Here is a 17,060-nt window from a genome sequence, read left to right as displayed (position 1 = left end):
CTACTTTACCTCCAACTAGAAACTTCATCACATAAGAACAAAATCCGCTAATAGTCAGCGACAAAAGGCAAGTCTGACTTGCAAGAACAAGGTAAGGAACAATGACAAATTAAGATACAATGATGGTCCCATTTAGTCTAGTATTTTATCTGTCAGATATATCACTATTAAGAAAGATGCCACATATCAAATATAAAACTAAAAATGCTGTTAAATGTCATAAGATACTAATCAGCTCTATGCCAAAACCAAAGATACTTATCTAGCTATTCTCTCATACAGGCAGTGGTTTTCATGCCAAGTTTTTCCAAGGAAAACAGAGCATCCAAATGCTTTTAATGATGCACTGACATTTTCTGATGGTGATTTTTATTGAAAATTGCTCAGGATATTCTCCATCTCTAAACTGGTCCATAAGGCTTACGAAGAACGTGACTGAGTTGATGTGTATTTCCATATTCTAAATCAAAAATCCATTTTACCTTGAACACAAAGTTGAAGACAACACCATCACAGTCCTTTAAAAAAATCCTTCAGAGCTATGTGACATTCAACCCAACAACTCCAACTTTACAAGGCTAACATACAAAATAACCCTTCAAACCACTACTTTTCTCTATGGCAGGAGAAACCTAAACCTAAGTGAAAGGCTGAGTTGGCTACAAGTGAGACTACAACCAGGCTGTTACATTTGAGTAGAGCATATTGGACAGAAGTAGCCCAGATGGAAGACAGGAAATAAAAAACAGATCCATGCATGCTACCATCTCCCTGCACACAGGGAGACCAGCTTGTTGGCTACTACCCTGTCACATTCCTACAAGAAGCCACCTAATATGTAATTTCAAGAGACTGAAACAATGATGTTAAAAACAAGGATCGAAAAAAGAACTGCAACTCATACACAAAAGATTTTTAAGTCTCCAAAATGAACAAAACATCTCTCTGGTGCAGAGGATCTTTTACCATCAACCCCTGAGTGACACAATGCAGTTATGAGCAGTGGGCACAACCCTCACACATCATTCTCCATCAGGTTTGCATAAGAGGTTGGTTATAAAGAATTAATGACTTCGAAACTGCCACCCAAACCCTTAGGGTCCTTTGAAACAGAGATTAACTCTCTGGACATGCTACATAAAGTATTTTCTCAAGCATTTTCCAAGAAACTGAGTTAAATTCTATCATGGTGTAAATTTGTCTATGTGGTAAAAAGAAAAAGAAACAGATAACCAGTTATTGTCTGGAGAGCACAGTAGTGACTGAATTTTTACTTCTTGTGGTGGCAATTTGCAAAATATTTAGAAGTTCTGAAAGGTTTTTCTGCCACAAGAGTACATCCCTCCCACAACACTGTCAGCACCAGATGAGGTCAAGGTTTGAGCAACTCTCCAGATTGATCCCAGCCAACAGAGTGGGATGGTTTTCCTGCAAAGGACAGACTGTGCTCTGGATCTGCTTCCAAACTGTTCCAGGCTTCCTGGAAGAAGCGTTCACCAGGTAAAAAGACTGCTGTATTTAGACTGCAGGTAGTAAAATAGTGTACAAATATCCACAAGTTTTTCTTGAGTTATCACAAGCAAGTGCAGTTCTGCTGCTCTGCTAAGCAAGGGGAGGGCAACACACAAACTTTCTGTTGTATGACCCTGGGGTCAGGGAGCCCATCATGACCCCAACACCTGGGGAGGGAGCAGATGTACAGCTGACTGCTAAACTTACTCGAGATGGAGAAAGGTTCAAAAACAAGTCTTTGAGGCAAGAATCATAGAACAAATTGTGAGGGACCTTAAAGCTCATCTCATTCCAACCCTCCTGCCATGGGCAGGGACACCTTGCACTAGACCAGGCTGCTCCAAGCTTTGTTCAGCCTGGCCTTGACGAGCAGAGAAGATGGGTTCTATTACCAACCTCAGAGTATAGCTCTCCCTAACAGCAACTCAGTACTTTGTTCCAGGACCAAAGCCACAGCCCGGCAGGGCAGGACAACATCTGTGGCATCACCCCCCACCACAGCTCTTCCCAGGGCTATGAGAAGGGCTGCAAACTACTGACAGCAGCCAGATTTCAGTAAGTACAGGTGCTTGCTTAAAATAAACTCTCCCGTGTTTCAGTCTGATGTAGTTTCATTTGCGCATCGCCTTTAACTGCTGTTACACAGCTGCACATGTCACCTCCAAACTGAGATGGTTCCCGTAAATCCCAGTTTACATATAACCTGCTTGTCAAGGCCATGAAATCTTTAGGGAAAATCCTGAATATAAGGTCTGAAAAACAACCACTTTCATTATGGATAAATTGGGGTTGTCATGTTGCATTACGTTGTTAGTTTAAAAAAAAAAATCTGAAAAACGCAGATTTTAACCAAAGGGCAGTATTTTCATTAAGTACTTTCATACTTTCTGCACAGCCTATTCAAGTCATTACTCATTTGAAACTGCGAGCACTCATTAATTGGCTTGGGAAACACCAGTGGTCTATGGAAATTCCTAGGAAGATTTTTAATGCACAGTACACTTTGAGGACTGGCGTTTTGCTAATGACCACCATAACCAGCAGCAGACTTTCAAGGAGCCCTTGAAAGTAACACTGCTGACAAAATGAGCAGACAAAATCAATACGTAAAATAAAGTATGAGAGAACGTGCATTTGGCAATTTTCCCCTTGCTTACAAAAGCAGAAGGAAGTGCCCGAGGACAGCTCGGCAGACCAGGGTAAGTTCAAGATGCCGAGCACAGGTTCCCATGCTGGATGCCGTGGGACCCTGCCAGAGGGTGCTTCCAGCTCCACCAATGAAGCAGTAGAATCATACCATCACAGTATCACAGTTAAGGCTGGAGAAGACCTCCAAGACCAGGAAGTTCAACCAACAATCCAGCACCACCACCATGTTCACGACTAAACCATGCCCTCACTGCCATACCCACAGATTTTTTTTTTACACTTCCAGAGATGGTAGTTCTACCACTGCCCTGGGCAGCCTGTTTCAATGCCTTACAACCCTTTCTATGATGAAATTTTTCCTAATATTCAACCAAAACAGTCCCTAGCTCAACTTGACGCTGTTTCCAGTCATCCTTTGCTACCTGGGAGAACAGATCAACCCGCATGTGGTTCCAATCTCCTGTCAGGGAGTTAGTTGCAGAGAATGATAAGGTCCTTTCTGAGCCTCCTTTGCTTTAGGCTGAGCCCTGCCAGCTCCCTCAGCTGCTCCTCATCAAGACTCGTGCTGCAGACCCTTCCCCAGACGCCTGGCCTGGGAACCAGACACCTCTACACCATTAAGAGAGCTGCTGAGCCACTACCTGATGCACAGCCTCCTCCCCCACCCCCAAAGCCCAGCCTAACAGAAATTTTCCTGTCCACAAAGCAGGGGGCTCCATCCATGTACATCTCCTCTCCTCCACCAGACAGTGCCGGATCCACACCCACGCGCCCTTTGTGTGCAGCCCACGGCAAACCAAACCCGCAGGGGCCCACACAGGAAGTGAACGAACTGCAGATGCTGCTTCTTTTGATCACATAAGCAAGAAACGCACATAAAATTGCAGGAGTTCAGAAGAGCTGCCAACAGGGACTGCATACACGGGCTTTTCCAGGGTCCTGTCCCGCACAGGGTGCCTGGCTAACAGAGGCTCTGGCACATGCTCTGGAACCTGAGCACCTAGAAGCTGGGATTCCACCTAGGCCATGCAAAATTAGAGATGGAAACTAGAGAAAATCCTCATGTTGTCAAAAAACAGCATCAGGAAGACAGAACCCGCGTTATCTCTTTGTATCACACAACACCTCCAGAGAGGTAACGACTACATTAATTTCGGTATCTTCTGCAAGACCCAAGGATTTCATCAAGACCTGAATTTTCTTTTGATTCATAGAATCATGGAATGGTTTGGGTTGGAAGGAACCATAGAAAATTATCAGTCCCAAGCCACTGCCATGGGCAGGGACACCTTCCATTATCCCAGCTTGCCCCAAGCCCATCAAACAAGGCCTTAAACACTTCCAGGGATGGGGCAGCCACAACCTCTCGGGGCAACCTGTGCCAGGGCCTTACCACCCTTATAGTAAAGAATTTCTTCCTTTTACCAATTTAAACCTACTCTTCCTACCAGCCTAAAGCCATCCTCCCTTGTCCTATTACCCCAAGCCCTTCTCCAAAGTTCCTCTCCAGCTCCCTTGGAGCCCCTTGAGGCAGTGGAAGGTGCTCTATGGTCTCCCCAAAGCCTTTTCCTCTCCAGGCTGAATAGCCCCAACTGTCTCAGCCTTTCATTACCTAATAGAGTTAAAATTCTATCAAATTTTTTTTTAAGTGTCAAAAAGAGGAAGTGTGGGCACAAACACAATAAAAAGCAATGAGCTGCAAAGAGAACCATCCTCCAGCTCAAGAACTAAACATTTCAGGCACTCACAAGATCGGCCACAGCCACATCAAAATTAACTGATATTCCAAATAAACAGAAGCCAGCAATGCTCTGTGTTCAGGTTTAACAAAAGGCAGCTGGAGACATGCTCTAAGTCAGTCTTACTTGGTTTACATCAATAAAAGGTACCATTTCAGCAAATTTACCAGGTAGTTAAAGTAGATTATAAAAGACCCACTGTGTTTTACAGCATTTAAAAGGAGAAGGATTGGTGATGGTAAAGCACCTAATGGGTTTGATCCAGTATACTGAAATGTGACTTAATTCCTTCCAATTATGAGATCCCCCATTCTACCTCCAGCCTCTGAAAGGATTACATTAAGTAATGATCAAAGAACAAGAAACTTGCCACTCAAGCAGTCTGCAACGACAGACTTCTCTGAAGATAAATGCTTCTACAAGGCTCCAGGACAAATTTTACTTGATGCAAATATTAAGATACTGTCCATAAAACGCAGTATTATAATAAATCCTTTAAACCTCATCATCCTCTTACAGTAGTTTAAAAAACTGCATCTCTGAGGAAGTGGATTACTACTGAAGTTTGGTACTAATTTCTTTATTCTGCTCTATAATAAACTAACAGGTGAAAAACATCAGTATGTTGTCACAACTCCACAGAAATAGGCATTAGATCACACATGCACTATTTTTAGAGCTGCAAATATTCATTTGAAAAAAAAGTCACAGAGACTTGTCAAAAATGTATGTGGGTAATAAATGCATAGAATCACAGAATGGTTTGGGTTGGAAAGGATTTTAAAGATTATCTTGTTCCAACCCCTCAAGGCAGGAACACCTTCCACTACACCACGTTGCTCCAGGCCCCATCCAACCTGGCCTCTTCCAGGGATGGAGAGTCCACAACCTCAAATTACTGACCATAAACATGAATTAGAAAAATTTTACTGAAACGAAAAAAATATTTGAGTTTACAGGTTTGAGTCACACAGAAATTTGTACTGAACTGTTAAAGCCTGTTTGGAATTAAACACTCCCAGAAATATAAATTAAAAACTTACTATCTCAGGTTTTACTTTTTAACTATGAGGATAAATAATTGAACTGTTTACTTTCCTAATACTTGATCCAAGATCAAAACAGCAATTTAACTTTTAAAAAGCACCAGAACTTTAATTAATTTTTATTTTTTTAAAGCATTATCATTAAAAGGTCATTTGCTGTTATTCTGGCTGCAGTTTTGTAAGCTCCTACTGCATGAGCACAGAAGTTTGGGATATAGTTTAACAGAGATGATCACAATTATTTCTTTCTTTTGTAAGTAGAAAACATGGTTGTGTTATTACTTTCTTCTTTTGTAATCATAAAACATGGCTGCATTATCGATTGGGTTCAGAAACAGACTAAGAATAGAAATGACTCACTCGTCTCCATTGTGATGCTGCCCTGCTGCAATGACCCCAGCTCCTGGCTGGATGCTTATCACCACCAAGATATGCAATCATGCTAACAAATCAGATCTGAAGCGAGAGCTGGCATAATTAACACCAGCGGCACACTTCTTCCGAATCCATTGGTTTTGAGCAAGAGCCTTTGCCAAATGTGTCCAGCCTCACTTTCTTCCCCATGGTCAGAATGTTACTCTGGTGGTGATGTGCAAGATGCAGAATTACTAAGTAACAAAAATGAAAAAGGCCGGAAATGCCCAGGGATGAAGAGCTCTGATGTAATTATGGGGATGCTCAGACCTGCCCCAGTCAGACTGACAGCCGCACATCCTCGGGCTGCCACCGTGGCCTCACACGTGACCACCGCGACAGAGCCACCTCCCCCAGCCCTGCACAGGCAGCAGTGCTGTTGTGTACCCTGAAAAAAACATTGCTAAGTGTTTGCCAAATACACAACTGTCCATGGGATCTGGCCGGCCTGCTGTGCCGTGGAAGGGAAGAATCCCCAGTGCCACCTCAACATGGCTTGGGTGCACTCTGGATCTGGAGGAGAGCCCAGCCTGCTGACCAAGCCACCAGAGCAGTGCTGGCATCCCCTGCACAGGGACTGCAAGGGCAAAGTCACACCACTGTGCTCTTTGAAGACAGAGACAGAAACATAAACCTGCTCACTCTGAGGGAAAAGAAAGAACACTGCCAGGATGCGTTCACTGTATTTACCAGGAAGGAAAAAAAAACACCCAAAAACCCCAACAAACTACAAATAGTTAATTCTGCAGACAACCAGTGTTCTTGTGAAGTAACACTGTTCTATGAACCACAAAAACGTAGCAAAGGAATCTAGGTGGTAACACCTTCACCAAAGAAACCAACTAGGTAATTAATTTTTAACATTAGCTTATTTGAGGGAAAACAGAGAGGGAAGAAATTTAAGATACCCACAATAATTGGAATGTCAGCTATCCTGAAGATATACAGTTAAATCAGGAACTAGAACTCTTTCACTTAATTAAGAGGCATAAGAGAAGAGCTTCAAGAATATAACAGTCATTTAAAATATCATTTAAAATATCTGCATATAAATCTTGGTTTTGTGGCCAATCAGGTATTTCTAAAGAACAAGTTCCAGCACTAAAAAGAAGTACTCCATGTGAGAAGTAGATGTTAGTTCATGTCACAACCCAATACGTAATGTTTTACAAAACATGGATTAACCTTAATTGTAAATATAACCACAGTATATTTAATGTGCAGAGATATACATTCTAAGGAGTTAATGGAGACTGCATAGATAATTCCCCTTAAAAGCAAACCCAAAAAACTTATATTTAAGCAAAAATTCTTAGCTGGGTTAAAAAAATACTGAGTTTCAGTACCTAAAGGATCTGAGTTTTCTTTAGAAAGCAGAAAACTACTTGCATATGAGGGATTAAGTATGTAAAAACTTAAATGGTGTCATACTGAGTATTCCAACATCAACCACGGGAGACAGACCGGAGTCCATGTGGAGGCTGGAAAGCTCCAAGCCCTCCCCCAAGCACACAGGACACACAAAAGCTCCATGAGGCTGCATTCAGCATCTGTCACAGAGCACTCAGGAACAGGCTGGAGAGTGAAATACAGCTCTGTGCTCATTCATTAGCCTTATGCCAGACAGGAGATCTGCTGGACAGTTTGTAAACACTTTTCCCACTCTGGCAGAAAACTTATTTTAAGTTCCTGTAAAATGGAAGGTTGACTTACCCTCCCCTCCTTATCCTGATCCCCTGCCTACAGCAGAGTGCTGGAACTAGATGATCTTTAAGGTCCCTTCCAACTCAAACCATTCTATGATCCTACTCTTCTCTCATGGGCTACCATAAAGGGTTACACCATGCAATCTGTTTTTCAAGGTCACTGGGAACCAATGTGACAATGTCTGAGCACATTCATACAGGCATAGAACTAACCATGCCTAAAATAATTTATTATTTTACTAGTTTATAATGGAATATGGAAAAATATAGGCACCAAACTTTTCCTTACTTGTCACACAGGCAGCTTGTTACCGTGTTTTGATTTCTTAGCCATCTCTTGAGTTACAAATTATTTTTTTGCTACCTTAAGTACTCAAAGTATGACACTTTCTAATTAGGAGCTTACAGTATACAGAGCAAGGATTGGTACTTCAATTCAGACTCCTGAAAACCCAAAATCTTGGAGATTTGGTAGCAGAGAGGTGGTCATTTAGTCCTTGCCTGTTAGCACTCACTCATCCAGGAAAACATTTAGTGTTACAAGACTCTTCTTATATATTCCTAATTAACAGACATAAAAGCAGATTTAGGAATGTGTTGTTGATTTAAGAAGTTTATACCATTTTCCATCTAACACCTCATGTGTATATACATGTGTGTGTGTGTGTGTACATATATATGCATATGTATATTCACAAATCTGAGGAAGCCACCAGGCTTGCAACAAGCAACCACAGGCACAGGTGCTCTGTAGTGTTGGTAACAATGAAATAAAACAACACAAAGAAAAATAAACCAACGTGAAGAAGAATCTTAATGAGGACATCATCTGTTGACTAAGCAGTCCTGTGAGTGTACCACACTGACTCCTTGCAGCAGTAACTGACAGTCTCTGAAATCATTTAAGAAGCCGTGAAACTTGGTCTTTCTCAGAACAAAGATGCCAAGTCCCTTCTCACGCATCCCTCCAGGCAAGCTGCATAGGTAGCACCAGCATCAGCTGTTCCTGGGATTCTCCTACTCTCTGCAATGAAACCTGAGAATTATTATCTCTGTGCTTATTCACTGTCACAAACGCCAAAGGGACAGAGATAGATTCTGTCATACACAGACTGGAATTTAATTCCTAATAAAGCTTTACGCACACCCGCCCAGTGTGAGGGTCCAACATCTCATTTCTTCAATAACTAATTTAATGTCTTACTAATGATAAAATGCAACATACGTGACAGTTCTAGAAACGAGATGGCAGAGGATGTTAAACTTCAAACATATTCTCTTCCTGTCACAGACACAGTAATGCTGTGCGGGGCCTAAAATCACCACCTGTGACCCAACTGCTACCAACATGTAGGAAAAACATCAGTTTAAAAAAGTTCACATCTGACTGCACACATCAGATGTTTTGAAGCCTATCAACTGAGAATGTATCTCTTTTGGGGAGATGAAAAGGAAGAAAGGGGAAAAGAGGGAGAAATTGGTTTTTTCTCTTCTGAGCATGAATACTATTCCAGACTTGTACTTCAACGTTAGTGGTTTTAACCTTTGATTTTCAAAGCAGATCAAATTATCCAGAACAATTATTTTCAATTAAATTATTTGTCTAGATCACATATCCTGTTACCAAGCAGGAAGTTTGAAAAATAATACTGAAGAAAAACCTCTACATTTGCTTTGCAGCCCTGAAACCACAGCAGTACGTGACTTCACACAGGCAGAGTTTATAGTCTCTGCTGCTATTTAAGACTAGCCGACTAGTTGCTACTCTTTTTGATGCTTGAACTACCACTACACTATTCTTAAGCAAGTAAACACAACCAAGTACAACAGCATTAATGCTGTATTGATCTGCATTTGCAATTAACTCAGCTCTAAACCACAGTTCAAATTTATTAAGGAAAAAAAAGAAACACACCAATTTCTACACCTTACCAAAAGTACTCCAGGTAAAACCAACAAAAAATGAAGAATGACCATTTCTCTGTCCAGTGAGCATGTTAAGATTTATTTATAGTGCTCAGCTGAAGATACCTAAACCAAAAAATCCCCATCTTTTCCAATTACTACCTTCACTTCCACCTATGGTGTTCCAATCCAAACCACTTCACTGCCCCTCAACACAAAACAAGTGTTCTCAAAAACAGCAAGCGTGGACTATTTCACTTCACCAGTTTGGTCACCAAAAGAAGACTCCAGCCAGCCATGCAGACATCCCAATGCCAAGGAGTTGGGCCAAGGGAGAGCAGACTCACCGACATGTAGCTGCTGGAATCCACATTGTCCGTGATGGTCTGACGTTCTCCCCTCTGGTTGATCTTCCTATACCTCCGACGGGACTGCCGGAGCGGGACTTCTCTTTGCAAGATGTTTTCCTCATTGTCTTTAGAGTTCTCCACCTGAAACACATGTTCAGGCTCCTGGTTAAACATCCAGTTCTTCCATAGCACCGAGAGCCGATGGAGCCGTATGAAACTCATGTGGAAGGAACAAACATAAGTTCAGGGCAGCTGAGCTTTTCCGGAGACAAGGACCATGGTTGTTTCACAGAACCACTGCCACAGATCGCAGAAATGCCTTATTACAATGAGCCGGAGGCCACAGTTTCCTTCCGGGAAACTTTTTTTTTTTTTTTTTTTTAAATACAAAGAGTAAAAAAGGCACATATATTCTCTAAAGAATGTCACTCATCAACAGAAACCCTTCTGCACCCACATGTACCATGAAGGAGTTACAGGCACTGCTCATTTCAAGTCTATCTTCAATACAGAAGTAACCATTTTTTGTGTATTTATAATCTGGCAAAAATATTTAATTATACCCTATTTTTAGTAGTGCAATTTTTAAAAGCATAATTTTTTTCTAGTATCGGTCATAGCTAAACAACTTTAAATATTCCCCCTTTTTATAAACAGCTACTTCTCTTATGTCATACTGCCTTCTAATCACTTCCAGTGGATTATAGAGAAATGGCTGGAACTTGATTCGTATCTTGATGTCAAATATTATTTGACTAAACATTAAAAATTACGTGAATTTATCTTGTTAGTAAAAGCCTATATGAAACCTTTTATCTCAATAGCTACAATTCTCTTTTTCTATAAAAAGCGGTCTCATCCTTTCTCCTTTCCCATTTCCTTTTGATGTTTTGGAAAAATATCTCCCAGCAGGAAGCAGGGCAGACATGCATGCAAATAGGCTGCAGCAGGCAAGAAGCTTATCTACAATATAATTACTATGCAGAAGTTTCTACTGTCTTCAATGGCTTATTTTTAATTTTTTTCTCCGAATTTCACTGGAAAATCCTAAACATTAAGACTATACCACTGGAACAGGAAAAGAACCTCTGTATGGTCTTACACAGCATTCACTTGACATATTTAAGTAAATTATCTTAAAATTAAAATCGAAAAGATACAAAAAAATGAAATGCAGAAAGACTCAACAGACAGAAACAAGAAATTACTTTTTACAGAAATTACTTTTCTTTCACAATTCTAACTGAAAACTAAGACATAAGCATAAATAAATTATTTGACAGCAGTAAGTCAAAACAAGTGGCGGAAAATGAGACCACCTGCTTCCTTTGGTCAGTGAACTGCTGTTGACAAAAAAAACCATGGAAATCAGAAACCAGGAAAGACCTCCATGCCACAGTTTCCAGCTCAGTACTACCAGCACGAGCAGTATTTTGAGTCCAGCTGACCACCAGGTTGTCAACACTTCTGATTTACAAGAACTGTTTTTGATGTTCTGTGCACCAACAGGATAGGCACACCTAGACACCTCACTCAGCCCTGCTTTCACCTGGTTAAAACTAAGAATTCCTGTTGGCAGAGAGGTGTCACCCTCATCACACCCCTATGGAGGAATTCAGCTTCTCTGTGGATGCTGTGAGCCACGTCCCAGCACGGGAGCAAAGGGAGAACAGATTCCCTGGGCCACTGCAGAGCCAGGAGAACCAGGCTGCCATCAAGCCAGATGGGGACACTGTCCCACAGACTGCTTCCCACTACTTCATTTTCAATGCAGTATCACAGAACTGTTAAGGCTGGAAAAGGACTCCAAAGATCCTCGTGTCCAACCATGCCCTTAGCCCTGCCAGGCCCACCACTAAACCTTGTCCCCAGGTGCCACATCTACACATCCATGAAATCCTTCCGGGGTGGTGGTGACTCCACCACTGCCCTGGGCAGCCTGTGCCAGGTTTTGACCCATCCCAAGAAGAAAATTTCCCTAATATCCAATCTAAACTTCCCCTGGCACAACCTGAGGCCATTTCCTCATTTTATCCCTTGTTACCAGGGAGAAGAGGCTGATCCCCACCTGGCTACAACCTCCTGTCAGGTTCCCTACTGAGCCTCCTTTTCTGCTGTCTGAGCACCCCCAGCTCCCTCAGCTGCTCCTCATCAGACTTGTGCTCTTGTGCCAAAAAGTCTGGAACAGCACATTAACTGGCCGTATCCTAATCAAAAGGTGTCCTTTATTAACTTGAAACACAGGCAGCAGCAGGATGCTCCACCAGCATCACTCAGGCACTGGCTGCCACACAGAAATCAAGCAGAACCACAGGACTGCCCTGTTTCACTCTGCAGTCCAAAGCAGCAATGAAATATTTTCTACCTGTGAGTATCACACTGCTCTTCTGAAATCGTATGCTTCGATCTGAAGAAGAAAATAAAAGCACCAAGGAACAACAGTAATGACACTTCAATACACCAAGATATGCTGCAATTCTGGGCCATCTTCTTAAATGATAAATGGGGCTATTATTAATTCAATAGATTGCTCAGCCTCCAAAAATACGAGTTACAATGTTCATTCACACACTATCTGTTATCCTCATTAACTTAAGCTGACCACATTTTATGGCCTTTAAAATGGGTCTGTTCCCAGAGGATTTCCACTACAAAACTGATTTACATTCTAAAATGACAGGAGAGAAGGGGGAAAAAAAATCAAAAAAATGTGTCATCAGCAGGAAACAACAGTCCTTTAACTCCATCAAAGTGGCTAACTAATTCTTTTGCTTGAAGATAAATATTCATTATGTATTAAACCTCATTAGTATGTTGCAAATTAAAAACTAGAGAAAATAAAAGAATTAAGATAAATTAATAAGAGTTAATCAGGGAACTGAAACTCAAGTACACCGTGTGTCAGTGATGATCATTAGCAAGGTGCATGTCACCCCACTGATGCTTTCTTCTCACACTATTTGAAGTGCTTCCTAGAAAATACAGCTAATAGTACCTTTAGCTACATTTACCTGTAAAACATGATCATAAATAAAATGAGGAAACTACTCTGCACTTTTAATTCTCTGATTTTCCTACTGGAAAATTATACTGAAGTTCCAGAGAAGGATGTAAAATACTTTCAAGTGTCTCTATACTCTCACTGGCATTTAATCACAATTACAGACAATTCAGGAGATTTAAAACAAGTGAACAGCTGTCGGGGCTGTGCCTTTGTCTCCAGGAACACTCGGCAGGGTGTGAGGCTGCTGACAAGGCCAATGCTGGCTTCCCCAGCTACTGTGATACTGTGTTCCTCTGAAAACACTCATCACAGTTGTGCCTGCTCCAGTTACACACACAACACTAGTTTCTGCAATATATTTCAATAGGGTCAGTTTCTCTCTGGAAGCATACACTGCACAGAAGGTCTTCTTTTATTTCCTTGGTTTTTGGTGGTTTTTTGTTTGTGGTTTGTTTGGGGGTTTTTTTGGCAATGGTGATCTGACCAAAGAAGGACGTAGATAATTCTTAAGGTTTCCTTAGCCCATGAAGTATTTTTCACAGAAACTTACAAATGCACAACTTGGAGTGAGTCAAGCCACCATCCAGACCAGGCTGGTCTAATCTTTCACTATCCCAGGTTGCTCCAAGCCCCATCCAACCTTGTCTTGAACACTTCCAGGGACAAGGCATCTACAGCCTCCCTGGGCAACCTGTGCCAGGGCCTCATCACCATCACAGGAAGAACCTCTCCCTAATACCTAAAAATAATAATGGTATGACTGGATTGGTGAGTGTTTGTCACTCTGCTACAGGAGCACTGAGGTAGGCGCAAGACTCAGCTCAGCCCAGGCACAGCACTCGGACACACTGAGTGTACCAGATGCTCAGTTCAGACACCAGATCCTCGGCAGCTGCAATTAAAAAGTAAAAATGCAAAGCAGCAAATGCAAACCAGAGGGCCTGGGGCACTCCCATGAACTGGCTGTATGCATTGCCACCCAAATAGTCCTGTGGCATCTCTCCAGGCATAAATCTCCCCCCCCAGAATTCCAGCTTTGAGAAGAGACTGGACAACTCAGAATAGAACAAATTAACTGTTTTATTCCAGGGCATGAAGAGAGATTTCTTGCACTCTTAACCTGCACTTCATGGCAGACTGTAGCTTAAAAATACGTGCTGCAGCACAGAGCATATTACTGATGCTATCAGAGCCCACGAGCAGAGTCAGACTGACATTGCACAGAGCAAATTGCACAAAGGACAGCAAGTGGACTTGGTACAGGACACTGCTGACATCCCTGCTGATAATGCACTGTGGGAAACAAATATTTTATGGAAGCTGAATATTTACATGCTCAGTAAGAGACACTGTCAAATGTTAGTTTTAATGTTACCATATCTAGATCTAGGGCAGCTAAATCAATAGCAGTCTGGAGATTGGAGTCTGATTAACAGACAGGTCGGTTCTGAGCACAACAAACAGCTTTGTTTCAGCTCCATTAAAAACATCGAAGGTGAAAGTTGGAAGAGATCTGCCTGCGTCCCCAGGCACACTGCTGGGATACAATGTCAGTCCTCACTATGGAAAAGCAATCCTAATATTCCAACTGCTCACAGCATGTGTACAACAACCTGGGAAGGACTAAACTACACTCTCTAAGCACATATATATGCACCTATATGTGCACTTGGCAGTATCAGGAAGTGTTCTGAAGAAGCAGAAGGAACCCTGGACATTAAGGATGGTGACAAATCTTATTCCTCAAGCTTGGCTAAGCACACTCATGTTTCTTCTCCTACCTACAAGCCTTCACACTATGTGGCACTGCAAAGGCTTGGAGGGAGAATGTTTTTCCACCCAGACATGACCAATAGAAGCCTTGAAATGGGGAATGGGGATGTAAATAAAATACTCAAGATAGAAGACTGCCATAGCCTGACTCAGGAATGCTCAGCTCAGCCGTGACTGCTAGGCTTTTGAAACTCAAGTAAGCACAATTTTAGAAAGAATGACCTAATCATCATCATCATTTACCCATCCGGATGAAATTTACATAGCTACTGCTGTTCCGAGAGCAGCCATAGGAATAATTGAAATCAAGGCAATTTTACTGCAATTTCATAGAATACTTTACAATAAGCTTTCTGCTGTAAAAGAGAAAGAATTTGCTGAAACCAGCAATAGATTTAAATACATATGAAAAAAATCTGTCTTACCACAATCATTTCTGAAGGTTCCAATATGATACATTCGCATCCTCGCTTTCCTCCTGACTGCTTGCCAAAACTAGAGTGGGATGGAAAAAAGCAAACAAAAAAGAATGAGATGAACAGCCTATTTTACCTTTTCAGTAACAAAAATAATTGGCAATGGTCCATGTTGTAAAAAAAAAAAAACCAAAAGAACAAAGAAAAAATGATGAAAACTATTGTATGAGAAATGCTAATTAGATAGTATCATTACCATAATATTTTAATTTATTCAGCACCCCTCATCACAGCCTACTATGTAAAGTCCAAATATAAAGAATGTTCTTTTGTAAAATCATTGCTACTTGCAGATACTCAAAACCACTCATAATACATCTCAGTCCTGACAAGAAAACCTTAGTAAATTTTAATTAAACATTAAACAGGCCTTGTAAAAACAAATATACATAAATTCCAAAGATTCCAAAATACTACTCAGTACACAGCATTTTTAATGAGAGCTCCCTCAATTCTATGTCACCTCGTCATCCTCCCAGCAAAGGGGGGGACAGAGAACCTCTTTTCTAATATTGAGCCTTAACTTGTGACCTCTGTCTTTATGCTGCTTGTACCATCACGAGGAATGGGTCATGGCGATGGATTCTGTTTAAGAAGTATGAAAGAACACAAATGTAACAAAGCATGACGGGCAGTGTAAGACAGCAGCTGAGGAAAGCAGCTAGAAACAACCTGACGTGCTTTAGCTGATCTACTCTAACAGGAGACTTCCTTCAGAACACTGAACAACACAGGTGACTTTAGAGAAATCACCTCTGGAGAAGGAATCATGGAATCAGATCTGAAGGTGCTGGAGCTACCAGCAAAAGAGGACTGAGCTAGACACTGCTGGGGGATGTGTGAGGTGTGTTACAGACCAATAACCTCTCTAATCAATGCATTTGTGACTGCAGTGGTACCTGGAATTGAATATATCTGGCTACAGAGATTAAGTAAGCTTGTCTTCACTCCTGACCCGTTAGCCTGAGGTGGGAATGCTTGACCTACTCACTGCCTGGGCACGAGGGAAGGTGATTCCACAAGGCCAGCACATAAAACAAACTCCCTGACGAGCAGCAGTGGCTGGATTAGCAGTTCAGTAGTTGTAGCTGCCATGTTACAAACTCAGACTGTCAACATCAATCACGTTTTAGCACCTACCAGCAGGTGAGGTAACTGAAGAACTGGTTAATGCAAAGCAGGGATTAACACGTGAATTAGAAGGAAGTTAAGACAAGAGTGGCCACAAACCCGGAAAAAGTGGGTCAGCTCCATCTGTTTTCACCGAGGTTGTATTTAAAAAGCACACATGAAACTCCAGCCATCAAGATTTGAGTTACATATACAGTCATCTTGATGGCAAAGATTCACTGAAACCACGACCACTTTATACAGAACCCTGAAAAAGACTTGTGTTTATAAACAACACTCCAAAATTTCTATGGGATATATGCAACTACAGGGAAAAAAATTTAAGGAACTAAACTGAAGCTAAAAGACTAACTAAACTAAGCTGAAGAAGGGGAGGTTTTGCTTAGATACTAGGAAGAAATTCTCCCTCCCCTGTGAAGGTGGTGAGGCCCTGGCACAGATTGCCCAGAGAAGCTGTGGCTGCCCCATCCTTGGAACTGTTCAAGGCCAGGTTGGATGGGGCTTGAAGCAACCTCACCCAGTGAAAGGTGCCCCTGGCCATGGCAAGGGGTTGGAACCAGGTGAGCTTAAATGTCCTTTCCATCACAGGTCATTCTGTGATTCTCTGAAACTCTGAAGTTACTCAAGTGAAGTAATTATTGCAACAAAGAAATTATCAATGTAATCCAGTTAGGATAAAGAATTACAATTAATAGGAGCATGGAAGCTTCTACTGTCAGGTTTTGATTTTGCTAATGGTCTACTGAAGGAAAAGAAAAAAAGTATTTAAATTACATGACTGCAATATAGTCATAAACAACATGACAACTTAAACTTTCTCACCCAGACCAGATAAGTTTCACGTAGAAAACTGGC

The 17,060-nt window shown here is 41.6% G+C and overlaps 1 protein-coding gene across 7 annotated transcripts in view; it reads right to left on the bottom strand.

The window, feature by feature from the left end:
- Positions 1-17,060, bottom strand: part of RAPGEF6 (Rap guanine nucleotide exchange factor 6) — a 119,574-nt gene that overhangs the window by 67,240 nt on the left and 35,274 nt on the right. For all 7 annotated transcript variants that reach the window (XM_066197044.1, XM_066197045.1, XM_066197047.1 and 4 more), the window contains exons 5-6: positions 15,024-15,093; positions 9,819-9,962 (exon numbers count right to left, since the gene is read on the bottom strand). In XM_066197044.1, coding sequence (XP_066053141.1) covers positions 9,819-9,962; positions 15,024-15,093 — 214 coding nt within the window. The remainder of the gene's footprint in view (positions 1-9,818; positions 9,963-15,023; positions 15,094-17,060) is intronic.

This window comes from Chamaea fasciata, unplaced genomic scaffold (genome assembly GCF_029207755.1).
Source record: "Chamaea fasciata isolate MVZ Bird 193981 ecotype frontalis unplaced genomic scaffold, bChaFas1.0.hap1 SCAF_15, whole genome shotgun sequence".
NCBI lineage: Eukaryota > Metazoa > Chordata > Aves > Passeriformes > Sylviidae > Chamaea > Chamaea fasciata.
Note: the sequence above shows the minus strand (reverse complement) of the source record. Positions and strands in the feature narration are given on the sequence as shown.